This window comes from Pectinophora gossypiella, chromosome 27 (genome assembly GCF_024362695.1).
Source record: "Pectinophora gossypiella chromosome 27, ilPecGoss1.1, whole genome shotgun sequence".
NCBI classification, from domain to species: domain Eukaryota; kingdom Metazoa; phylum Arthropoda; class Insecta; order Lepidoptera; family Gelechiidae; genus Pectinophora; species Pectinophora gossypiella.
Window position 1 is genome coordinate 1,022,479 of NC_065430.1, and position 18,487 is coordinate 1,040,965.

At 39.7% G+C, this 18,487-nt stretch overlaps 1 protein-coding gene across 6 annotated transcripts in view; it reads right to left on the minus strand.

Moving 5' to 3' along the window:
- LOC126378813 (transcription elongation regulator 1) overlaps positions 1 to 18,487 on the minus strand; it is a 75,802-nt gene that overhangs the window by 28,290 nt on the left and 29,025 nt on the right. For all 6 annotated transcript variants that reach the window (XM_050027226.1, XM_050027228.1, XM_050027227.1 and 3 more), the window contains 2 exons: positions 8,099 to 8,297; positions 6,053 to 6,165 (listed from right to left, as the gene is read on the minus strand). In XM_050027226.1, coding sequence (XP_049883183.1) covers positions 6,053 to 6,165; positions 8,099 to 8,297 — 312 coding nt within the window. The remainder of the gene's footprint in view (positions 1 to 6,052; positions 6,166 to 8,098; positions 8,298 to 18,487) is intronic.

Consider the following 18,487-nt stretch of genomic DNA (forward strand, 5'->3'; position numbering starts at 1 on the left):
CGGTAATATTTACCTACTGAATGGTACTACCGGCATTAATAAATAATAATTACCATTATTGAATGTTATTACCGGTAATTACCGCTAATAAATAGAAATACCGGCAATTACAGCTATTTTATAGTATTATCGGCAATAATTACCGCTATTTAATACTATTATCGGTAATAATTGCCGCTAATGAATAGTGTTATAGGCAAATATTACCACTAATTAATGGTATTACCGGCAATTACAGCTATTTTATAGTATAACCGGCAATAATTACCGCTATTTAATAGTATTATCGGTAATAATTGCTGCTAATGAATAGTATTACTGGCAATTACCGGTATTTTATAGTATTACCGGTATCAATTACAGATTATTTTGATACGGTTAGAAAGTGATGCTACGTGACTTGTTGTAGATATGCCGCATATGGCATTCACTACTTGGCCGGACAAATGGGGAGCGCTCGCACCCGGACGGAATTAACTGTTGTATAACATAATTTTTAAGCTCTGCTTTACATTTTTTTACTCATCGACCGCCTATTTCTAACGACACACATTTATTTTTAAAATATTTTTTTTTTTATCATGGCAACTATTTCACTTATTACATATTTTATTAAATAGTTTCTTATGTATTTATCTTGCAAACAAATAAACAAATTTAGGTTATTTATTATACAGGGTGTTAGTGACATCGTAACGAAAACTTAGAGGGATGATTTAGACCATGTTTCTGAGTTAATATCAAGTGGAATTTTCCGGCGCAAAATTACTGTTTTTCTGTGTTTTTTTTTAATAATTTTCAATTCAATATTATTATTTTATTTGGCGATGGAAATTTCCACTTGATATCAACTCAGAATCATGACCTGAATCATCCCCCTCAGTATTCGTTACGGTGTCACTCACACCTTGTTTTTAACGTGGTATGTAATTTATGTTTTATTTATTTGCAAAATAACTATAAATATAATAAGGTTTATTTTAACAATGTTATAAAACATGATGCCTGTGATGCCGAAGGGGTAGGCAGAGTTAGCTATGTTTAACACTTATTATATTTATAGTTAATAGTAGTAATTCCTGTAGACACTGGTGCTAATTCCTATAAACACCATCTAATTTTATTTTAAGTTATATTTGTCATTTCCTTATCCGCCGAAAAGGAAAAGGACGGATGATTGACAGCTCTTAATTTTAGGAAGAATGAGGCAAATGAATGGATAACCCGGGCGAATCAAAAAGGTATCTCGCTGGTATGCAAACCGTTTGACGTGTGCTGTCAACATAATTGTGTCGGGTTATTGGCCAATGTACAATTTTTAGACGGTTGTTTTAGATTTGTGCTTAAAATTGACGTGTGTTCCATAAATTTTATGCCTGTCGATTACCCGTCCCTTTCCTTTTCAGCGGATAAGAAAATGACAGATATAACTTAAAATAAAATTAGATGGTATTTACAGGAATTAGGACCATTACCACCCTTACACTATCTATATTCACAAGTATACTAGATAACAAAACGGTAAAAATTATAATTTATTACATCAATGATAATCTACATTACATATACACTACAACAATATTACACAGCATCACGCCTGTATCCCCAGAGGGGTAGGCAGAGATGCACAGTACACACCCAATCCTCGCCAGTTATGATAAGGGCGCCCGCCCACCCACGTCAGGCTTTTTGTAGGACAGATAATCGGGCCGATTTCCCCCCGGATTCTTATGCCCGACCCTGTCGTTATCTACACTACTACATACAGCGCCGGTAGGGAGCATTTACTAAGTCTATAATGTATGTAATTAACCAGCTGTTTATATATATAACAATTCTTTAACACGTTGACCATACAAAATGTTTTGACTTCGTTGTAAGTCCCGCTTCATCATCATCATCACCAGCCCATTAACGTCCCCATTGCTGGCCACTAACCTGTCTTCATTATAGACTTCACATTCCATACAATCTTTAACGGTATTTGTATTTGTAAACTCTTTTTCGCGTTGCATTTGTTTATACTAATGCTATTTCGCATCATATGAAAATACAGTCTACACTTCCCACTGCTGGGCACAGGCCTCCCCTCAACCAACCGGAGGAGGTGGGAGCATACTCCACTCTCGCTTCTTGTATCGTGTGGGTTGTGAGGTGGATCACCAACCCCATCAACCCTCGTCATATTTTCGGACAATCGGTTGATCAGCCTGCAATGTCCTAACTAAACCAGGTCTCACAAAGTGATTATTGTGATCTTTCCCCACCAGGATTCGAACCCGGACCTCCAGATCGTGATCACGTAGGCCGTTACGCTCATTGATAGTTAAGACTAAAACACAAGAGTCAGACATTGAACCTAGGACCTCTAACGGTCACGACTGCTAATGGTTTCGTATCGCGGACGACGCTACATAAAGCTTCGACCAATAAAGGCATGACATTAATCTTCGCTGCGTCCATCGGTCGAAACACGCGTTAATCGTCGCGTCGCCCGCGACAGCGTAACTCATGCAAAGGGGTTTATTTCGCATTATAAATAATTAACTTAATATACATAGTACATCACATTGCCATGATAATTATAATTAGACGGTCGAAGAGTTGAGAAGACAAGTTTACGCGTGGGTTAAAAACCCATAGGGGTATTTTGCCCCAGGCTTGGGGTACTTTTCACCACCGCAGAGTATGACAGCCGGCGATCGTAGGGGTAACCTTCACACACTTGTACCCTCAAGCAGGTAAGTTTTGCAAAACACATTGAAATCACACCCGGACAAACACACACGAGTTAATCATATTTAAAGCAACGTTTTGGTCAAATTGACCTTGTAAAAAACCCGTAATTTTTTAAAACGGTTTTATAAAAGTAATCTTTTAATTGATAATTAAAGCCATATCAGATATATAAAAGAACTTGAAATAGGCGCCATAAAATATTTAACCAAAAAATGTTTCAATAAAGGTGTTATGTACCCCAACTGGGGTAATCAGGGGTACATTCATCGCAAGATGAACTAAGTACACTTCACTGAATTTCCTGTTAGACCAACGTGATAGGTGGTGGTGTTGCTACTGTGTGCCACTTAACGCATAAATGTGAGCGAGTCACGACACAAGGGGGAGTCTTATTCGACTAAAGACCCAGAGGGGGTAAGGTTGGCGTCAGAAAATCACGAATCACGGATGGTGTGTGTACCCTAACGCCATCTATTGTCGCCGAAACTTATATAGTGGGGGTCCCAACACCCTTAAAATGAGGCGCGCTCTCTTTATATAACTGATAGGACTGAAAAGATAAAAGCTTTTTTTTTATACTTAGTGTCAATTTCAAGTAAAGAAAACATCACGATTTTTCTTTTTATAAAAAAAACACTTCTCATTATTATGACGAAACGTCAAACATCATAATAAATATGACTTTTAGGTCTTAGAATAAAAAAATGGTTTTTATTTTCTTTTCTTTTTCATTTCGCCGTTGTCGTTTTAAAATGTATACGATAAATAAAGTGTCCGAAACAGTTTCAACATAGCATTCGCATAGACAGTACAGCTTGCAACAAAAATAATAAAAAAACATTATCTCCCTAGTTATCCCATTTTCGCGGGGTCCGCTAACCTAACCTGAAGATTTGACAGGTCCGGTTTTATACAGAAGCGACTGCCTGTCTGACCTTCCGACCCGCGAACGGTAAACCAGCCCAATACGGATTAGGGCACAAAAATACAACACAAAATACTCCACCATATTAATGTAACATTTTTTATTGAATACTATAAAAAAGAAAAACAACCAAAATAATTATTACCTTCTTCTGTATCTCTAATCATAATATAAACATAACCAGCCTATATACGTCCCACTGCTGGGCACAGGCCCCCCCTCAATCAACCGGAGGGGATACGGAGCATACTCCACCACGCTGCTCCACTGCGGGTTGGTGGAGGTGTATTTCACGGCTAATTGGCGGGATTAACGTCTTACCGTGCCCTCCGAAGCACGGAATCATAATCATCTTACTTTATTAGACAATCGGATGATTCAAGCCTGCAATGTCCTTACCAAAGTGATTTCGACAATGTCCCCATCGGGAATCGATGGCTGTTGCCATTTCAGGGACAACTTACAATAATGGTTTTAGAATAAAGAGTAGGATGAACAGAAAACACAATTTATATAATAGACAATGGTGCTGATTCCCGTAAACACCATCATAAAAAAAAAACAAAGACAAAAAGACAAATAATACAGACATTAAATACACAATGGAGGCGCCCAAAATAAAAAAGGATCTCCCTCAGCATAATGCCGTGACACGAGCTTAGCACGGGCCGCGGCGCTGGTGTTATGGGAGACCTATCGAACGTGAGCGTGTTTTGTGGATTCTAATAACTTTACAATTCACTTTACAATCTATCTCTGTCTGTCATCTCGGTACTCACACTTCCACACACATATCCTTCATCACAAAATCAACACACACTTTATCCACATCAATACTTATCACTTACAAAGCAAAAGTTGATGGTAGGGCTGGCAGAGGAAGACCGAGAAGGACTTACATTGACCAAATTGGAGATGTCCTTAGAAAAGGTTTAGTACGATCTACTCTGAACTGAATTGATGAATGTGGAGGAAGCAAGAGAAGTGTGTCAGGATCGAAGCAAATGGAATTCTATAGTGTCTGCTTACCCCGGTGGGAAATAAGCGTGAGTTTATGTATGTATGTATGTAATACTTATCACTTCTAAATTTCATCTTTGCTATATGCTCCTTTAAAGTAGGCATTAATTTTGACTGTGTCAAAGATAAATTGGCTAATTGACAGTTGTAGCCATAAAATATGTAATATTTCGGATATGGAAGTTTTTCATTTAACGATTTAATTACTTATCCAAAAGTTTATTTTATTAAGATCATATTGACATACATACATACATAAACTCACGCCCGTAATCCCTAGTGGGGTGGGCAGAGCCACAGGTAATCAAAGACAACGTGCAGCCACTGTTGGTACGATGTCGTAAGCTGGATATGATGAACCTTATGGTGATAAGGGATCAGCATATCGCCCATAACATTACTCCATCATGTTAGAGGACACGATCCCTCTGTCGGTTTTTGCGACATGCCCGGGAAGACAAGCAGCTGAACGTTTTCTATGTTTTTTTATTTGCTCCAAGAACAGCATAGAAGCAAAGAAGAAGATCATATTGATTTTTTTATATTAAATAAGAATGCTGTTTTTATCTGCGTAGTCCGCCCTGGTGGGCTGGTGATCCACCTCACAACCCACACGGTAATTTAAATAAACTTATTTCGTAAATAAGTCAAAAGAAAAATGGAATTTTTGGCAGCCACTTTGATACAAAGTTAATTATTATGTTATCAATTGTTCTGTTACTAACACTGGATTAATTTGTTTTACTAACCTCTATGGATCACGTCCAAAAACTCTTTTTATTTACTTATTTTTATTAACTACTTGGCCGGACAAATGGGCAGCGCTGAGGGCTCTCACCCGGTACAACGTTTAAGACAACAGGCCTGAGGGTGTCCAGTTGGGCGCGAACCTCGGCTCAGGGCGTCGTCTGAGAGGAAAAATATTTGAAAGAATTAATCGACCCTAGTGGGTCGATAGCGATAAGCGCTGAATGAGGGAAATCGTCGACCACGCCGGCGGGGTCGGTATCGGGGTCCTGAAGTGCTTGGTGTCGCGAGCTGATTGGCTGCCTCTATGGCTAGAGTAATCGGGTCGTCGGGAGATAGATGAAGAAAATACTACTATTACCTATTGTAGATTTGTCGCAAATGGCATTAACTACTTGGCCAGACAAATGGGGAGCGCTGAAGGCTCTCACCCGGTACAACGTTTAAGACAACAGGCCTGAGGGTGCCCAGTTGGGCGCGAACCTCGGCTCAGGGTGTCGTCTGAGAGGAAGAATATTTGAAAGAATTAATCGACCCTAGAGGGTCGATAGCGATAAGCGCTGAATGAGGGAAAGATCACCAAAGACGACTTAAGCGTATATATAATGGAAATCAACTCACGTCGCCGCCCTTTTCCTTCTTCTTTTTCTCTTTTCCCTCCTTCTTCTTCTCTTCTTCCTTTTCTTTGTCCCTCTCCTTGTCTTTCTTCTCCTTTTTACTGCTGCGGTCTCGATCTGGAAATGGCATAAAACACTTTAACATTTAGCAGTTACAGAACCCGCAAGAAACAAGAAACATTTATCGAGAAGCTGTGTAGATACATTAGGAATGAAAGATACCAGATGCTTCAATTAATTATGATGGGCAAAATTGAAGGGAAAAGACGTCGAGGGAGGAGGAAGAAGTCATGGCTGCGGAACATCCGCGAATGGACCGGCGTTACAACCGTAGAACAGCTGTTTCGTCTTGCTTCTGACAGAGAAGAGTTCTCAAAGCTGACGGCCAACGTCCAGTAATGGACAGGCACTAGAAGAAGAAGAGAAGTAGATACATGCAGGTGTCAAACATTATTATATTGTCCCAACAGCATGTCCATGTCGGACGTACAATATTACAAACAATGTCAGTATTAAGCATCAAGGAATTAAGTAAGTACAGTCATGAGCAATATCATGTATCCACTTTAGAACCCTGTCGCACTATCATATTTCACATTTAATGAGACTTACGGTTTCATTTGTCAAAAAAGTTAATGTGACATGGTACCAAAGTGTATACATATTAGTGCTCGTGACCGTACCTAATAATTGGGTCGTGTACTAGGTTCAAGATAAATTATGAAATTCTGATTACTAAATAAAGACACATCTAAAACTAACGAAAAACATTTTCTTTTTTCTATTAAACTTATTTATGAATTTTAATCAAGAAAAACGTAATAATAAGTCCGACATTTTGTCACGTTTTTCTATGACGTCACAGAGTGCTTTTTCATACAAATTCCATAGTAATTTCGTGTTTTGACGTTAAGTAAAAAGTAACTGATTTGACTAGTTGGAAACTAGCCTATTAGTCACATTATATACATTTGTCAATTTTAAATATCATTGTTGTTGAAAATATTCATTCAAGTCATAAAATTCCATATCAACTTGCCAATTTTTTAGACGTTTTTGAAATGTCTTACCCTCTAACAATTTTATTTCGGTGGGTAAGTGATTGAAAATTCGAACGGCTGATACAAATACAGTTTCATATAATACTGAACCGTTTGATGATGGAAGATATTTTTTTTTCTTTTAGTTTAGTTTATTTTTTTAAAGAACGTCTAGGGCCCTGTGCCGAGGATTTTCTTGCAGCTTCTTTTCCCCGGCTATACAGGTTGTGAGAAGCTGCAGTAGTTTTAGGCGGATGAAACGTTCGTTATGTAAAAATTGCCGATTCAAAGTGTAACTATGTTACCTACTGAATAAAGATATTTTTGAATTTGAATTTGATAAAAGTGAATAATTATACTGGCCCCGATTCCTGCAGACACCTAATTTTACTTTAAGTTATACCTGTCATTTTCTTCTCCGCCGAAAAGGAAAGGGACGGATGATCGACAGCTCTTAATTTGAGTAAGAATGAGTAAATTAATGAATAACCCGGGGAATCCAAAAGGTATCTCGCTGGTATGCAAACCGTTTGACGTGTGCTGTCAACTTATTCTGCCGGGTTATTGGCCGATGCAAAATTTTTAGACGGTTGTTTTAGATTTGTGCTTAAAATTGACGTGTGTTCCATAAATTTTATGCCTGTCGATTACCCGTCCCAATAACATAATATAAAAAAAAAAACAATTCGGATATAGTCGTGAGCTTCTAATATCGTGTGGGTTGTGAGGTGGATTACCAACCTCATCAACCCTGGTGTCAGGGTTACTATTGAGCCGCGAAAGGCCTTGACATGACTCATGTAACGACTACTTACTTACATCAGTAAGTAGTAACTGGGACCAACGGCTTAACGTGTCTTCCGAAGCACGGACCGTCTTACTTTCGGACAATCAGGTGATCGGCCTGTGTCGTTTTTTTTTTCACACTGAGCCGCCAAAGGCCCCTGACATGGCTCATGTAACGACTACATGTCAAAATAGTGTCGTGGGCTTATTAAAAAAAAACTCACCCTTTTCTTTGGCGTCTTTCTCCTTCTTCCTCTCTTCTTTGACAAGCTTGCAGTACTCCCTGAAGTAGTCTTCTCGAAGCGCGCTGCTTTCAACCGCCTTGTACTTGGGCTCGGCGTCAACTTTTTTCTTCGCGTCGGCCCAGCGGGCGTGGCGATCCACCGCCTTCTCTTTTAGCAGAGCTATGAACTCCGCTTTAGCCTAGAAGGAGAAGAAAGAGTAAGAGAGTGGAATTGACTGGTGCGCAACGGGATGAGTGAGTTGAGTCCGCGGTTTATGGATGTTTTCTTGTGGAGTTGACTCGAAAAAAATTGGTAAGTAAAAAGTTGTGGCGGATATTTCTGGAGGCGATATTATTTAATAATTTATTTACCCGCAGTGGAGCAGCGCGGTGGAGTACGCTCCACACCCCCACCGGTTGATTGAGCGGAGGCCTGTGCCCAGCAGTGGGACGAATATAGGCAGTTTATGTTATATATGTTATGTAATAATTTATTTATTTGTACACAATAGAACAGACTAGAATGTCGGTACTATTCAGAGGCGGAGGACAGGAGTCCTAGTACAGCTTTGAAAGTGACTACTCTGGGCGCCATCCCACTCGCGTCAGACAGAGTACTGCGGAAGGCAAGAGGGAAACCACTGCCCTATTTTTCCCTAAAAAGTAGTTACCTCGTTACATGTGAGTTGACTGAATAACATCACTAAATCTATTAAGAGGCAATGTAGACGTTTTTACAATAAGATTCCCATTGCCATTCAGAATTTACTTTCGAACAGTTATAAGACAGGATTAAAAAGAAACTTTGTAAATAAGGTTATTATAAGGTTAGTGATTATTTAGAAGATATGAATGCATGAGATTAGCTGCCTGGGAACTGATATTAGGTAGCCGAATTACTAAATTGTATAACAGTATTATTTGATTTCAAAAAAGAACATCTAAGGCACTGTTGGAGGTTTTTCTTGCAGCTTCTTTTCCCCGGCCATACAGGTGAGAAGCTGCAGTAGTTTTAGGCGGATGAGACGTTCGTTATGTAAAAAACGACGATTCAAAGTGTAACTATGTTACCGAATCTCGAACCATGCAAAATTTGGGACTTCTATCCAGTTCTAGAACTTGTAGTTTATGAGATTTCATGGTGAGAGCAGGCTTCGTTGGTTTGGGCACGTAAAAAGAAGACCTCCAGATTATGTGGGTAATGTTACAGCCAATCTAAACATACCAGGGCTTAGACCAAGAGGACGACCAGAAACAAGATGGGCGGATGTGATCAAAAAGGACCTGTGCATGTGCAATGTCTCCGAGAACGACATGTCTGATAGAGCGAAGTGGAAGAGAAGTACGAAGAAGGCAGACCCCAGCATTAGATGGGAATAATAAATGCCAAGGAGAGAGAGATGATGAGTCAGTTAGTCAATGACCTTTCCCTTTAGGTTACGGCGCGGATATGCTGTTTAACCAATCAGCGCGCGAATTCTTTTCACAATTTGACGGTTTCACTCCGACAGATTATAATCTGACGAATAATAATACGTTGAATTGTAAGCCATATATTACGGTTCACAATTTTTAGACAGTTCACAATCTCGCGAGATAGATTATAATCTGACAATTTTACGGTGACAATTTTTTTTCTTTTTTTTTTATAGCACTCATTCGTGCTGGCTTCACAAGAGCTGCGGGTTCAAGTCCCGACCGAGTTTTTGACCGAGAATTGTTTTCAAATTAATTTTCTCCTTGTGAACTTTAGTTTCATCGGCTATTTACTAAAAAAAAACTTTCGAATGTCAATGATAAAATTGCAGCCTATCACATAAAATATACATTGCCGGTAAACTGGCTATCGAATTTGAGAAGCAGTAGAGCTATCGTAGTTGTCTGTTTGCAGGAGTAGTAGTGAAAGAGAGTGTGGGGTTGAACCGGCGACAGCGGTGCGCGTTAGAGCTTTTTTTTTTTGACGTGACTTATTGTAGATTTGCCGCAGATGGCATTAACTACTTGGCCGGACAAATGGGGAGCGCTGAAGGCTCCACCCGGTACAACGTTTAAGACAACAGGCCTGAGGGTGCCCAGTTGGGCGCGAACCTCGGCTCAGGGCGTCGTCTGAGAAGAAAAATATTTGAAAGAATTAATCGACCCTAGTGGGTCGATAGCGATAAGCGCTGAATGAGGGAAATCGTCGTCCACGCCGGCGGGGTCGGTGTCGGGGTCCTGAAGTGTTTGGTGTCGCGAGCTGATTGGCTGCCTCTATGGCGCGCGTTAGAGCCTTTCCCACCTGTCTTCTATTCCGTAGTTTTATGGCAATCTATTTCTAACGATACGCGAATTATTACACTTGTTTACAAATACAGATCTGGGAACAGAATGACTGATTGGAAATGTCCTTAGTAAAGGTTTAGTAAGAATTGTGAACCGGCGTGGAACGAAACGATTGATGAATGTGGCGGAAGCAAGAGAAGTGTATCAGGATCGAAGCAAATGGAATTCCATAGTCTCTGCTTACCCCGGTGGGAAATAACCGTGACTATATATGTATGTTAACCATCCAAATGACTTGTTGTTACAATGAATGCTATGCGAATAAATGATTGAATTGATTTTTGACTTCTTAAATATACAGTTAGACATTTGACATTTCCACTAATTAAGCGACCCACTAGAGTCGATTAGTTCTTTCAAATATTATCCTTTCAGACGACGCCCTGAGTCGAAGTTCGCGCCCGACTTTGCGAAGGGGTCGCCAGTCCTATTTTTAAACACTGGTGGTCTTTGCACAGGGACGCAAATAGGAAATAGGTATTTTATTTTAATTTATATTGTATGTTTATTTTAATACAATTTATGTATTATGTAATGTGTGTGAGTCCTATTGAATTTTAATAAAGAATTATTATTATTATTTGCACCCTATTGTCTTAAATTTTGTACCGGGTGAGAGCCCTCAGTGGTCCCCAATTGTCCGACCAAGTAAACATTAAAACATTCTGAATCTGGTCGCGGATATTGTCAGCGTGAATTTTTCATTTTATTCACACTGATTGATAAACCGGAGTAGGCATTGTTTTACTATGGAATTAGTTTTTTTGACATGACTTATTGTAGATTTGCCGCAGATGGCATTAACTACTTGGCCGGAATAAAGCACACTGTGACATCATAGAAAAACGTCATAAAACATCGAACTTGTTATGTAAAATTTGCGGCTTTGAAATATACTATTCTGGGCGCCATCCCACTCGCGTCAGACAGTACTGCGGGGCGAAGGCAAAAGGGAAATCACTGCGCTATTTTTCCCTAAAACGTAGCATGGAGAATGCTACGCCGACAAGAGCGTGGATCTTAAGTGATCACGTAAAATTTATAAACTTAAAAAGGAAAATGTTTTAACGTCAGTTTTAGGTCTGTCATTATTTAGCAATCGGAATTTCATTATATATCTTTGAGCTAGGAGACTACCCAATTAGTATTGAACGATTTTTTTGTTTTTTTTTTATCCCTCCAGAAACCACTTAAAACAAAACCAAGACACAAAAAACATCCATGGTACCACAGACTAACTCACTATAGACCTAATCGCTTAGACAGTACGCTAGTATTCGGCACCTGAAAAAAACAATTAGCCGCTGAAAAGAGATGGAATATTGATTAAAACCTGTGGAAAGAATGCGTGATTATTTCCTGAAAAACAATGATTCATTAGTAATCCGACGGAATGAAAGTAAAGGTTCGTATTTCAATTGTGACTTCAACTAGTTGGCGAGCTAATTCCGCTAATAACCAACAGATGGCGCGCGCATCACTCAACGCAGTCCTGAAACGCGCTATCGAAGTTTTCACAGCGCGACGTATATATACAACTTCCAACTTAACACCGTTGGATCTATTTATTTATATCTTCTTTCCGCAAACCAGTCTCTCGCCGGTTTGAGCCGGTCCGAACCCTCGGACTGTGCTCGCCACACCTCAAATGAAGACTCGTACCTCCTGGCTGGAGTCGCTTACCGGGCCTCCTTCAACAGGGATTCACCTGGTAGGCTGACTCGCCGGCGACACTCACGCGAATTTCAACCCGTTTCGGACGAGAGCGCCCACGAGTACTGTTGGATCGTCGATCCGTAGTCACATTACCAACTACTACTACCGTGAATTGAACATCAGCGCTCATAAAGTGGGACGCAAAGTTACTGTTAATATAGCATTGACAGTACTTTCCCTCAGTGCGCGATTAGGCGCCGAACTGGCAACACGGGGAAGTGCGTGGTAAAAACTTGCAAAAATAGAAGCTCAGATGACAGATGGCAGTAGTAACTGTCATATTGACAATATTCAGAGGCGGAGGACAGGAGTTACGGCGGAGATACGGCTTTGAAATAGACTACTCTGGGCGCCATCCCACTCGCGTCAGACAGAGCACTGCGGAAGGCAAGAGGGAAACCACTGCCTCATTTTTCTCTAAAAAAGTAGCATGGAGAATGCTACATCGACAAGAGCGTGGCTCTTAAATTAGTAATGATTGGTGTAAGTCCGGTGTTCTTATCGTGTGGAGGAATACCAACCTCATCAACCCTGGCGTCAGGGTTGTTACTGAGCCGCCAAAGGCCCCTGACATGGCTAAGTCAGGTACCAAGGTGGTCAAGGTACCCACCAGGAAAGGTGATGGTCGGTCCTGTACCGGGGTTCGAACCGAGCTGGTGAAGATATTAATTTTTAAGTGATATTTCTCTTGTCTTTGTGTGTGGCGTCCTTTTATAACAAACAATTTCTATTCTTTTAATTATTATTATTGGCAACACCAACACGCGCGCATGCGCGATGCAACAATAGGGAATGACAGGAGCGCCGCGACGCCCCTCCCCTCCACTTCCCGACCGACCCCGCCGCCGCCGCACGCGCGCTTGTCGATTAATTCGTCATACTACTTATCTTGAAGAGCTCGGTGGCGCAGCGGTTAACGCGCTCGGTCTGCGATTGTTGAAGTTAAGCAACTTTCGCAAAGGCCGGTCGAAGGGTGGGTGACCACAAAAAAAAAGTTTTCTTCTCGAGCTCCTCCGTGCTTCGGAAGGCACGTTAAGCCGTTGGTCCCGGCTGCATTAGCAGTTGTTAATAACCACCAATCCGCACTGGGCCCGCGTGGCGGTTTAAGGCCCGTACTCCCTATCCATCCAGAGGGAAGGCCCGTGCCCCAGCCGTGGGGACGTTAATGGACTGATGATGACTACTTATCATATCCGTAAATGTAGTAATTCGCTGCAACTTTTAAATACATTTTTATAATTTTACTTAGCGTTTTTTTTTTTTAATAAATACTATTCGTACCTTTACTTTCATTTGTCGTAACCTACACCATTTCTATTTTTAATTCTTTATCTTTCAGAGGAAACCAACCTTACGGGTAACTAATCAGCATAAAAAGTATTAATCATTATTTACATTAAACAGCCTATATACGTCCCACTACTGGGCACAAAAAAAAACTAACAACACTTATTATTACTTGCAATGCCTTCATCGGGAATCGAACCCTGACCTTTTACAGAGCACACTCTATTGAGCCAATTTGTCCTTATCAATCAATCTGTTGGTGACTTCGAGTGACGTTACAACCCATACAAAAAAAAAGTTTCTTTTTTTATTATACATACATACACCAACACACACATACATATCTTGACGATTGTTTATGACCTTTTTACATACATACATAAATTTACATACAATACCATACACATCTTCAACATAAGAGAGTTAGATAATACTTCGTCTACTCCGCTATTTAACAGCATAATATAAATTTAAAGCATAGACTCGGGAATGCGAGAGTCAATTATTTGGCTGCATAATACTGAATTCCAGACGTACATTCCCATCTTTTAAGTCACTAACTTTGTAGTAACTTTTTTTTTACAAAATTTCCCGTTCGTCCGATAAGCCGACGCGGTGGCTTCTTTCTTATGGCTTTAATGGGAAAAAGAAATCCGATTGGGCCGATTGACCGAGCGATCGGACGATCAAGAAACACATGCGCGTGGTAGTTATACAAATCCACCACGTTGCCAGTTCGCAATACTATGACTTTATTTTAAATAGTATACAGAGTGTGGCACGTTAAGCCGTTGGTCCCGGCTGCATTAGCAGTCGTTAATAACCACCAATCCGCACTGGGCCCGCGTGGTGGTTTAAGGCCCGATCTCCCTATCCATCCATAGGGAAGGCCCGTGCCCCAGCAGTGGGGACGTTAATGGGCTGGTGATGATGATAATGATGACAGAGTGTAGTATAAAATTTATGAATTTTCCAACAGGAAATTCCACTTCATATCAACTCAGAATCATGGTCTGAATCATTCTTCAAAGTTTTCGTTACGGTGTCACTAACACTCTGTATAAGTATCGTAGATCGAACATGAGCGCTCAAAAAATTGGACGAGAAGATAGAACAGAAATGGCGACCCACGCTCTTCTTCTTATCGTGTAGGTTGTGAGGTGGAATACCAGCCTCATCAACCCTGGTGTCAGGGTTACTATTGAGCCGTCAAAGGCCCCTGACATGGCTCATGTAACGATTACTCACTTACATCAGTAAATAGTAACCGGGACCAACGGCTTAACGTGCCTTCCGAAGCACGGATCATCTACCTTTCTGACAATCAAGTGATCAGCCTGTAATGTCATAACCAAAGTAGGATCACAGAGTGATTTTTGTAATGTCCCCAGCGGGATTCGAACCCGGGGCCTCCAGATCGTGAGACCAACGCTCACTGGACCACAGAGGCAGTTCATGCTCTAAAAGGAATGTATATAATGATGCAAGCGACGAGGCGACGAACTGGCAACGTGGTGGATTTGTATAACTACCACGCGCATGTGTTTCCTGAACGTCCGATCAGTGTATCGGTCTATTGCTATTCCTTTAACCCTTTCACGGGCAGCGACCATGGGACATTGATGGTTCATAATAGATAGTATGATACTTTGGAATCGGAACGTCATTAGACGTTCTGTCCTTGAAAGTGTTAATCGGTTTTACGACATCCCACGTGCTTAGCCATAAGCCTATATACATTTCTAGTGTGTAGTCTGACTACCAAACATACATACATATCGACAAATTGTCATAGCGGAGTATACATAGTAATAGAATTGGAAAAATAACTTTCTTTAAATACAAAATTGTAACCCTTAAGATTTTTAGTAGCTTGAAAACTCTATTAAAATTGTATAATACGGTCTATGACCATAGCAATTACGATAATAATGTTCATTGGTAATAGGTCCCATTGAGGTCATAAACCTATTAATTTGTGTTAAATAATAATAGGGTAATTTCATAACAATTGTCAAGGATTTGGCCAGTGTTGCTAGTAGTATAAATTTTGTAGTTTTTTTTAAGTGTTACTACAGGAAATAATAGTTGAAAACATAGATATTTAAATCAGCTTAAAATCTATGTGGTTTACATTTCGTAATACCCGTAAAATTGTTTTCATATTAGAGGAAAATATTCTCGATTATGTTCGATTTACATTTTTATTTCTTAATAGGACAATACTGAATCTAATTTGTTTCTTTAACAATATTTATAACTTTTACTTTTTAAATTTATCTCTCAATATCTCTAATTTTGTATCTTTGATTTCAATACAGAAATAACCACGAAGTATGTTTTTTAATTAAGTTTTTGTATCAAAATCGGTGCAGTCCTTTTTCATTTTTGAGTTTGATTTGTCGTTGAATATTTAAAAAAGAAAATGCAGAATTGAGAGGGAAATTACTGGCAACACTCGACAATTTACAAAAGCCTTCGTGATTATTTTTGTAGCGAAATAAATAAACAAAAAAACCTGAAAAAAAAATCGATTAGTTTGGATTTCTCTGATTCAAATCTTTCTAAAAATTTTACTATATACATATATTTTTACTACATATTTTTTTCTTTTTTTCGTACAGCAACCCATCACCAACTGAGTTGTCTTTATCAAAGCCTGGCAACACTGCCACAATACATTTTTTAAGCATGCAGTATTCTTTGAAGCTTTGGGGGGTCTTTATATAATAAAATCGACTTACCGACAAAAAAATAATTTTTGTCTTTTTGTTAGGATCAAATTTTTCTAGAATATAGTTATTTTATTTGGGTCTGCTTAAAATTATATCTAACCTTATATAGTTTGTGGCGAAACGGGGTGACCAGTTGACGATTTTATTCATTTAATATTTATATTAGAAAAAACCCTCTTTCGAAACGTCTCAATTAAAACAATGTAAGTAGATTTAAACAAAATTTTAAATTACCATTTATAATCTCTTTTCTTTAGCTCAACGACATTTGGCGTATTTAACGCCGCCATTTTGTGTTCTGCGTTAGACACAAAATGGTCTTCTTTCATTCGGGCCAATTCGACTATAATCCCCACAATTTTTCAAGAAATTTCTATCTGCAATTGTGATTTTTTCGTTAACATTCTTCCGCGCCTATCATCAAACATGTCCCCCGAATTAAGGACTCAAATCTTATGATTTTACATTCACCGAGACTTTCGCTCAATTTATCGAAAATTCCGCTCAATTCACCGAAACTTCCGCTCAATTCACCGAAAATTCCGCTCAATTTACCGAAACTTCCGCTCGATTTACCGAAAATTCCGCTCAATTTATCGAAACTTCCGCTCAAATTCACCGATTTTTTTTTTGTTTTCCCGCTAAAGGCTATCTAATCGTCAAGTGACCACGCCCGAGCTGCCGGTCCGCCGCCGCCGCCGCTGCGCGCCCACTGGTCGCTGCTACAGAGACATCCCGCGTCACTCTCACTATTTGAAGTATCATGGTCGGCCGTGTTGTCGTGACCTCGCTCAAATGTTCCTCTAAACCGTTTTCAAAACTCCGATTTTAATAAAAACTTTATGATTTAAAACAATTCTGTTTTTAAGTCAGTTGACACGTATCATGTAAATGGTTGATTTGATTTAACCCCCTCCGGTTGGTTGAGGGGAGGCCTGTGCCCAGCAGTGGGACGTATATAGGCTGTTTATGTATGTTGATAAATGTGTTTCTGACAACATTGCTTGTCTACCTACTTCACTTCAATTTCACCAGTGATCCTATGATCATGGCACTTGCAACAGTTGTGAAATACCAGCGGGATTAAAACGGCCACAACGAAACAATTCATCTAATAAAGTAATATTGCTATTTGACATTTGTTTGCATTGCGCACTTACTTTTATTACATACATACATACATAAACTCACGGCCGTAATCCCTAATGGGGTGGGCAGAGCCACAAGTAATCAAAGACAACTTGCAGCCACTGTTGATACGAAGTCCAAAGATGGATATGATGAACCTTACTTACTTTTATTCAAATTGCAATATTACTTTTTTAGATAAATTGCTTCGATGTGGCCATTTTAACCCCCCCGGAGTCTCATATGCCTGATGTTAAAGCGGTAAGAACCCGGTATCAGTTACGTAGCCATTGGTGCTAATTCCTGTAAATACCATCTAATTTTATTTTAAGTTATATCTGTCATTTTCTTATCCGCCGAAAAGGAAAGGGACGGGTAATCGACAAGCATAAAATTCATGGAACACACGTCAATTTTAAGCACAAATCTAAACCAACCGTCTAAAATTTTACATCAGTCAATAACCCGACACATTCATCCTAAAATTAAGAGCTGTGAATCATCCGTCCCTTTCCTTTTCGACGGATATGAAAATGACGGATATAACTTAAAATAAAATTAGGCGGTGTCTCCAGGAATCGGGACCATTGACACAGTAATGTACGGAAACTAGTTGTATAGTTTCGCCATAGAATAAGGATGAATACTACGTACAGAAGAGCAACTCTCCGCTCCCCACCAGCGGCTGAGCTGAGTTTACTTCACCCCCTCGGACATAGTTTAGTCTTCAATTGTATGGTGTCAGACGTCACACACACAGATGTGCGTGTACGATAACGTCAATGTGTAGTGTCTGTGTAAAACGAGTGTCTGGAGTGTGCTTTCGCTACAAGCCAATCGTTTTTTAAATTATTTTCGATTATAACATTTTTTTAACCCTTATTATTATTGCGTATGGCAGACAAATATCCTGCTTGGATCAGATATCCAGCTTAAGCTCCCTTAGCCAAGTCTCTGCTGCATCCGTCACACAATGCAGCTCGGCTATACCACCTGGGAACCGGTGCAGAGGGCACTTGTTCACTATGTGAGATATGGTTTGATCCGGGTGACCACATTCACAGTATGGCGACTCCTTTAAGCCCCATTTATTTTTAACCCTAAATGAAGTTCTCATAAAAAAGAAAAAGGAAGTTGTTGAAGTTCTTTCGTCCATGTGTGTAAAACTGTTTTGTATGTTGTTTAATAAAGTATTGTTGTTG